The sequence below is a fragment of the Engystomops pustulosus genome, chromosome 6 (genome assembly GCF_040894005.1).
Source record: "Engystomops pustulosus chromosome 6, aEngPut4.maternal, whole genome shotgun sequence".
Taxonomy (NCBI): domain Eukaryota; kingdom Metazoa; phylum Chordata; class Amphibia; order Anura; family Leptodactylidae; genus Engystomops; species Engystomops pustulosus.
In genome coordinates, this window is record NC_092416.1 from 25,704,105 (window position 1) to 25,712,902 (window position 8,798).

Below are 8,798 nucleotides of genomic sequence, written 5' to 3' on the forward strand. Positions count from 1 at the left end.
ATCAACCAGCTCTGTAGCCAAAAACGTAACAATGTTATGCCACTTGGAAGACGGCGATGCAAAAATGATAGATTTTTCCCCACATTAGGGTTTTATTTGGCAAATTTAGTAAAACATAAGAAAAGATATTCATGTCTGGTATCCCCGTAATCGTATCGACCCATAGAATAAAGATAACATGATTATTAGTCTATACGGTGAACACGAAAAAAAAAGTAAAAAATCCAGTACAGAATTGATGCTTTTCTACTCATGACCTCAAAAAAAGTTCCTAAATTTTCAACAATAGGTAATACCAACCCCAAAATGGTAACACTGGAAAAAGCATCTCATCGCGCAAAAAAAATGCCGTCACATGACCCAAATAACGGAAAAGCGAAAATTTTATAGCCTTCAAAAGGGGCCAATGAGGAAACTAAAATCCTGGCAGCTGCAGCGCCCTCCTTCCCTTCTGCGCCTCGCTGTGCCCCCATAACACAAGTAATGTCCACATGTGGGGGGTCGCTGCACTCAGGAGAAATTGTAGAACAAATTTTATGGTGGGTTTTCTCTTTTTATCTTTTGGAAATGTGTAAATTTTAGGGCTAAATGATCGTATAACCGACAAAATTTGACCATTCTAAATTTCACCGCCATTTTGATTCAATTACTATGAAGATCTCAAGGGGTTAACAATCTTTGTAAATGCTGTTTCTGATAGTTTGAGGGGTGCAGATTTGAAAATGGGTTGGTTATATAGGGGTTTTTTGATGCTAAATATGTAAAATTAAATTTCAAACAGTATTTATCCCCAAAATAGTCAATTCTGAAAATACGGAAAATCGCTATTCGATTTGTAGGCCGCGTGACATCAAAATAAATTATCCAAACATTTCAAAAATGATGAAAATGTAAAGTAGACAAATGGGAAATGTTATTCTGCAAGTTATTTAGGTGGTAAATCGATCTGCCTGAAAACGCAGTGATTTAAAATTTCGAAAATGGCAAATTTTTCTAAAAATTCATCATTTTTTTCTTTTTTTTGTAAATAAACGCAAAACTTATCAGCCAAAATTTACCACTAAAATGAAGTACAACATGTGGGGAAAAAACAATCTCAGAATCGCTTTGATAAGTAACAGTGTTCAAAAGTTAGAACCAAGAGACGCAGGTCAGAATCCAAAAAATGGGACTGAGCCTTAAGCTGTAAAGTGGCTGCGTCCTTAAGGGGTTAAAGATGCATTCAGTCGCGCACACTGGTGCACGGGAGAGGAGAAGTGGCTCGCTCCTGCCCCTCTCCATAGAGATACAACCGTAAACATACGGTCAGTGATTCCAAAATTATGTTATTTACCAACGTAATATATAAATATGAAGGAAAAGATTATTAGTGAATTTCTGTAATTGATAAGGGGCGTGGCAAGGGGCGTGGCAAGTGGGTGTGGCTTACATGGGAAAAATCGCTGCCCTCTTGTCCCTCTTTCCCTCCCTTAAAAGTTGGGAGGTATGCCTGCCTACTGCAGGAAGCAGCAGAAGTCTGCCCCACCTCTTCACTGAAAAGCAGCTGCTGACTGTCCTCAAACACTTCATCCTCGCTGAATAGTGGCGCGGAGCCCAGACCACCTAGTAGCTCTCTGGCTGCGGGAAAGGAACAGGACAGAGCCTGGTTGAGGACAGGTGAGGGCCGCTGACCTGCTCCTGGGCCATGCCAACTAATTGTTGTATCAGAGGAACATACGGACTCTTGGCTGTGGTTGTCAGATGTCATTTGGGAGGAAGTGGATGACCTAGTCAACAACCTTTGGGCACTAGATGACAACAGCAGTTCTGGCCTCACAGAGTCACCCCTGCTGCGACATCCCCTTACTGTGCTGCCACCTCTGCCTGCTCCACCTGCCACCTTTCTGTCTGACATAGTGGTTTATAAACTAAGTGGATTTGACTCGTAAATCTGGCTGTAAACTAGAGCCCCCAAAAGGTATTGCAATGTGCGTTATACAGATACCCCACAACTGACAGTGTAATTTCAGCGAAAATGACTGTATAAACTATGTGGATTTGACACGTAAATCTGGCTGTAAACTAGGGCCCCCAAAAGGTATTGCAATGTGCGCTATACAGATAACCCACAACTGACAGCTCACTACTGCAGATGCATGAATGTCAAACAGATTTCTTCCTATTCTATTTTGTCACTAAATAGAACTGCTATTTGGGGTATATAGAACCCCCTTAGAGAACAGTGAGGGATTGCAGCAAGAATCGCACAGCACAATAGCAGCAGCTGGACGCTACAACATGAAGTGTGAAGTGCTGAGATAGAAAATGGCTGGTTTTATAGGGCTGTGTGACATCACATAAGCCTGTCGGTCGCTGATTGGCTTACAGGTCTGCAGATGTCATCGGGGTGTTCCTTTCTCCTTCCCAGAGTTCTCTGCCTCATGTAACACGTTGTTCTCACGCCCATTTAGCAGAAACATGAGGGGAAAAAAAACAACTTCGTTCCCACAAATCAGCATAAACTTCGGCTTTGTGACGAATCGAATTTTTCCTGAAATTCTAACCGAAGTTAGAATCATTAGAATCGATTCGCCCATCTCTACTGAAGAGCATCGGAATGCACTGGAGTTAACCGAGCCATCGTGGGTGAAGGTAAGTGCGTGTCGAGCGACACTTTTTTTAAAAAAATGCGGCAGTTTTTCCGAATCCATCGGGTTTTCATTCGGCCACGCCCCCCGATTTCCGTCGTGTGCATGCCAGCGCCGATGCGCCACAATCCGATCGCGTGCTCCGAAATCCCGGGGCAATACAGGGAAAATCTGCGCAAAACGAAAAAATTTGGTTAACCCGTCGCAAAAACGCAAATCGGGCCCTTAGTAAGTGACCCCCAATATTGTGAAGGAATCCCCCTGGGAAACTCCCGTTGTGCGTATAGTAATGCATTTCCAGGCATATGGCGAAGGTGAGGCCCATGATGTTAGCATCAGACCGAGGATCATGTTCAGGACAGAAATCTTGAAATAATTCAGTTTTTTTAATGGCTCACAGTCCAGAACATCAGTAGAAAACAGGCTGTAAAGGATCCTTTCTACTGGCACAAAAATCTGGGTGAATTGATTGGTGGTGGTTCTAGAATTTAGTAATGTACCTCAGCAATAGGCTAGGCTGGTAAGTAGGAGCCAGATTGCCTTTACTGCTTGATCTCTTTCAAATCAGCACACAGATACTTAGAGATCAAGAAACAAAGACATAAGACCCAGAGCCTTGGAATGAGCTCCAATTTATAAAACTTTGCAAAGCTAAGTCCATAGCAATGCACTCCACAGCTACTAACCAATCATCAACCTGTAATTCTGCCGGGAAGATAACAAAAGTTGCAACATAACATAAACATCACATCTTAAAAGACATCTACCCCCAGGTTGAAGGATTGTAAACCAAGTTCACTGACATACTGGTGTGTGCCCCCTCTGGCAGGATCCGCTCTTCTTTAAGCTCTGTTCTGCATTGTTTTTAAGAAAGGGATTTAAAAAATTATGTAAATAAGCCTCAATTAATACCTATGAAGTCCGAAGCCCCTTTGGCTCATTTGAATTATTTTTAAAGCCTTTTTAAAAAAAAACTGGACATGAAAGCTAAAAGAAGAGCAAATCCTGCCAAAGTGTGCTTGGTTTACAATCCTTGATCTGGTGCTAGAGGTCCTTTAACCTTTCAGTGTCAGATAAAGGTGAATCCTCCTATAAATATTTGTATTGGTGGCCATTCTGATCTATGCTAGGCCCATTGTATTTAATGGCCTGCAGGGGGAGACACTGAATGTGATAGAGAGGGAATTTGTGGGGGCTCCATGACAGTGAAGCAAATACGACCCTCAGTGTGCGGCAAAGGAATGAAAAACTCCTTCACGTTGTTTGAGTCATTTATTCTTTATTTTATTTAGTAGTAGAAATATCACTGAATGGAGATCACTATGTCACATCTGTCCTGGATCCAGGTCCATGAAATCTCTCTGTGTAGAGTTATAAATGAGGCGGCTCCTGTCTTCATCCAAGATGGTGGGACCAGAGATCTGAATGTGTTCATGGCAGCAGAATAGAAGGAACCTGCAGAAGATACAGTTACTGGTGAGTCCTCATGTGGAGACCATCTACCATCTTCCTTAGGAGGATGAAGACCTTCCACATGGAAGGAGCAGAATTACACAGAGAACACTTACCATGGATCCCAGTGATGTCTTGGTGAGGGGAGCAGCAACTAGAGGACTGGCAGGGCAGGGGACTTGTCCTCCTCTGGTATCCTAAGCTGAGAACCTATCCCCATAGGGCAAGCATCGGCAGAGTGCAGCAGAACTTCTCTCCTTTTCCAGGTCCCATTGGTGCTGTGGACCATGTTGGACCGGATGGCCGGTGTAATGTCAGCCGAAAGGCGGCAAATTACAATTTAGAGCCTCAAGTCGCTGATAAGATCAGTTTAGAGAGACTAAAGAAGGCCACAGTTGTCCCAGTTGATGAGAATGTAGTAGACCTAATGGAAGGATCTAGAAAAAAGATCATCAGTAATGGAATCCATTAAAAATGTTTCTATTTTCTGAAACACAATTGAGAATTGAGGAACAAGATATCCAAACGGGACGTTCCCATTGTAGGGACATCTAATATGGCTTTATAATCATTTCTAGATTAAGGTTTTCTAGTTCAGTCGCTTCAAAATGTGTTTTGACCCATTATATCTGCTATGTGGACCTGTGGATGGAACAATTAGAAGATTACCTGATTGTCTCATCTGTTCTGAAGAAAGTGGCTAATTTTTGGTGTGTCTTCTATTCCACGGTGTCTATAGTGATACAACACAGGAGGAATCTGAGGAACCTGCAGGAGACAAGACCAAGAAACTAATGAGACCTGACGTGGAGACCCTCTACCATCATCTCTATCTGGTCTCATAGGGGAGGAGTAAAGAGGGTTTTACAAAGTCATGTACTTACCTTGAAGGTCTTCTCTCTGCTCCACTGCTGCTTCTGCTGCAGAAAGATAATAATTCACATTAATAACGGGAAATATAGAGGAGACCCTGGTGCTAGAACATGTCCCCCCCTCCTATCCTGCCCAAGAAGAGCACTGAAACACATTGGGGGTTTTTTGTATAGACATTTGCGCTCCACCCATATACAGAGAGCGCCCCCTACAGATCACTATGGATAGATAGAAACTGAAGTATCACTTACCTCTTCCTGCTGCTTCTCTGCAGACACTTAGGTCTCCACCACCTGCGTCTTGGCCTAAAGGAAAAAAAAGTAGATAAATCATTTCCATGTCATGGGTGAAGGACATGTCCCCATTGATCAGTCTAGAAGGTTCTATACATTGTTATTGTTCTGGTTCATGTTCTATGGGTACTGAGAGCAGCAGAGCTCAACATAGAAAAGTATGTGACCCCCATGTGGACTCCAGAAATGTAAATTTAGTTGTATTTATTCTCTATACTTACTGGAGAGACTCCTCGCTCGCCCCGGCCTGCATCACCTCCTGTCCTAAAGGTCTATAACAGAAAATATGGAGATAAATTATTACTAAGTATATATACAGTATATAGTCATTATATAATCAGTGTATAATATCTGATCTCTGTAATCACCTTCTTGTAATCACTTCTTCTTCCTCCACCTCAACAGCCACTTCCTCCACCTCCTGTGGCTCCTCCTCCTCTTCCTGTGGTTCCTCCTCCTCCTGTGGCTCCTCTTCCTGTGGTTCCTCAACCTCTTCCTGTGGCTCCTCCTCCTCCTCGCTATATGATATAAAACATAAATGATTTCGTGATCAATAAAGAAGTAATTTTTTACAACCACTATTTAGGGAAGAATATATGGAGACTGGGTAAGAATTGTCTATAATGGTTCTATTTTCTTCCATATAAAAGAATGGGATAAACCACTAAAAAATGTGTCTTTAAGATGTAATAAAGTTTGTGAGATAATAAACTTACATGGTATCAAGTCTAAATGGTGTCATCTTCATCACAGTTCTTATCCTAAAATAGAAAACACAGCGCTGGTTACTGGTCTATACCTCTCAGGTCCTCCATATACCTCTCATATCCCCCATATCCCTCTCATTTCCTCCATATACCCCTTACATACCCCATTAACCTCTCATGTCCTCCATATACCGCCTATATCACCCATATATCCCTTATTGTTCTACATATCAACTGGTTCTCACTATAGAAATTCACCAGTAATAATAAATATCTATAATATATAGAATCTGTGAAGTGCCTACAGAATTAACCCCTTGGACCCAGAATCTTATACAGAATATTAGTGTCATGTAATTACCGTACTGGCTGGTCAGACATGGCCACGCGCTGCCACCACCTGTTGGGGAATATGATGAGATACATGATATATACAGGGCAGGAGATTCTCAGTCATAGACAAGATACAATGTAACATCACTATATATTCCCATAGATACATCCAATCAGATCATGTACAAGCCATTGCTCCTCTATGTCCTGTGTTACACTGGGATGGATATTGGGGTCTTTCCGCTATGGATGTCCCATGTATGACTGTAAGCTCACGAGCAGGACCCTCACCCCTATTATTCCATATGACTGTTTATACTTAGAAAATATGAATTGTGTGGTCTGTTGCTACAGGAAACTGCTGCAATTGTTTGTCCCATTAAAAATATTTATATTATACCTATATTAAAATTATGAAATATTACATTATTTAAAAATAGAAATTATTTCCCTGATTTACTTACATCTCCATCTCCTCCTCTTCCTCCTCGTTGTTACCCTCCTCTTCATCACTCTCCTCCGGCCTGATGTAAATCGCCTCCACCTCTGTCTCTTCCACCTCCTCCTCATCCTCTCCGATGTAACCCTCCTCTTCATCACTCTCCTCCGGCCAGATGTAAATCGCCTCCACCTCTGTCTCTTCTATATCCTCCTCTCCGATGTTATCCTCCTCCACATCACTCTCCATCTCCTCCATCACCGTCTCCTCCACCTCCACGTTGTTATAGTAATCCTCCATCGCCATCTCCTCCACCTCCGTCTCCTCCATCACCTCGTAGTCATCCATTCTATAAGATAAAAGAGATAGTAAGTGCCCAGAACATCCTCTATGATCCCTACAGATGGAGACATGATGGACATCATCAACTTGTACCCAAAATCTCACCCCAAGATATAAAGACTTCCAGACTCCCTCTTTAATACTTATCTGTAATGTTTCTTATTGATCATATCTTAAGTTCCCTTTCGCTGGCCCCTTTTACTATATCTGCCCATCAACATCCTGATATATAGCACCCACAGAGGACCTCGACAGCACCCAACAATTCAGTGAAGGGTTCATGAAACTCTAACCCAGAAAAGATGTTAATGGGGCCTCATGTTTATCAGTAATATACAGGGCTCTAAAGTAAAACATGGATGGGCTTCCCAATACACATCTGGCAGCCACCAGAAGGGGGCGCTCACTACATACAGACTTATACAGCTATTATTATACACAGTGGCAGCTGTATACAGTGAGCTCCCCCTAGTGGTGGCTGCAGGAAGACATTGTACATTTACAGAAAAGATGAACTTACCGCAATCTCACTCTCTAACTCACCAACACCAACTCTACACCAGAGGGAAAGGAAAGAAGTGGCCATTACTGAAGAGGAGGAGACATGATAGAAGAGAATGAAGAATAAAACAGGAGCTGAGGACACAGCGGACTTACCTCCAACACCTACAGCAAACCCTCAGAGGCTTCTTAGTTCCGCAGCGTCTTATATACCCGTGTGATGTCATAATTTGGGAGGGAGGAGCCAGCAGCACAAAATTCCATGACATCATAAGCAGTAGAAGCTTTTCTAGAATGGTAAGGCAGCCAATCAAAAAGCAGGAGGATGTGAGGGGAGGAGCCAGCAGCACAACATTCCGTCACATTCTATTTTCAATAAACTTTATTGATAGAGGGTTTTTTTCACACAATATTATAGAATTAATATCCTTGGATGTTTTGCTATTGGTAAAAATAACAGAAGGGAATTTTCTGGGGATTTTATATAAAAGTCTCCGTATAATAGGAAGATATAGAGGATTTTTTACATGGTTTATGTCATTTCTTATTATCAAAAATGACATAGACATCTTTCCTAAATTCCAGTAGCAACATCTTCACTATGAAGTATTGTCTAATTTGTCTTCTTCAGGCTTTATATAAGTATATGTTTCCTGTTGTAGACCTTTAGGACAGGAGGTAATGGAGGCCGGGGAGAGCGAGTAGTCTCTTCCTTAAGTATATAGAATAAATAGGACCTATTTTACATTGCTGGAGTCCACATGGGGTCACATACTTTTCTATAAATAGCTCTGTTTCTATCTACAAAAAATTATCCAGAGCAATACCAATGTATAGAACCTTCCAGACAGACCCTGGGACACGTCCTAAATCATTTTCTGTTTTCCATTAGGCCAAGACATAGGTGGTGGAGGCCCAAGTGTCTAAGAAGAAGAGTCAAGTAACAGTTTACATGTCTGGCTACCTGTTTATCTCTTCCATTTAAGAGTATATAAATGTATCTAAAGAGCTCCCCCTAGTGGTGACAAGCATTGTGTTCAAATGCTATTCTTGGATATGGGGGGAGTTGGGTTTAAAAATATTGTGGGAACCTGTGACCTTCTTATTTGTGTTCCATGCCGTGACTTTAATTTGTTATATTTTTGAAGAGCAAAAGCTTCAGGGGAGAAGAGAAAAGTCCCTTAAGGTAGATATGAGACTTAAAAATCAAAAATCTGCTTTACTTCTACCC

At 41.8% G+C, this 8,798-nt stretch overlaps 1 protein-coding gene across 2 annotated transcripts; it reads right to left on the minus strand.

Annotated features, from left to right (window-relative positions):
* Positions 1–3,891: 3,891 nt before the first annotated feature.
* On the minus strand, positions 3,892–7,801 carry LOC140065604 (uncharacterized). Of its 2 annotated transcripts, XM_072113192.1 has the most exons (11): positions 7,724–7,801; positions 7,587–7,620; positions 6,750–7,073; positions 6,314–6,352; positions 5,962–6,006; positions 5,614–5,763; positions 5,467–5,517; positions 5,204–5,257; positions 4,964–4,999; positions 4,196–4,847; positions 3,892–4,082 (listed from the first exon to the last, which is right to left on the minus strand). In XM_072113192.1, exons 3-10 carry the CDS (start codon positions 7,070–7,072, stop codon positions 4,799–4,801), a joined length of 747 nt encoding a protein of 248 aa, XP_071969293.1. In that variant the 5' UTR covers position 7,073; positions 7,587–7,620; positions 7,724–7,801; the 3' UTR covers positions 3,892–4,082; positions 4,196–4,798. The 2 variants fall into 2 exon arrangements, with proteins under 2 accessions (XP_071969293.1, XP_071969292.1); XM_072113191.1 differs by having other exon boundaries at positions 7,587–7,738.
* Between the last annotated feature and the right edge of the window lie 997 nt (positions 7,802–8,798).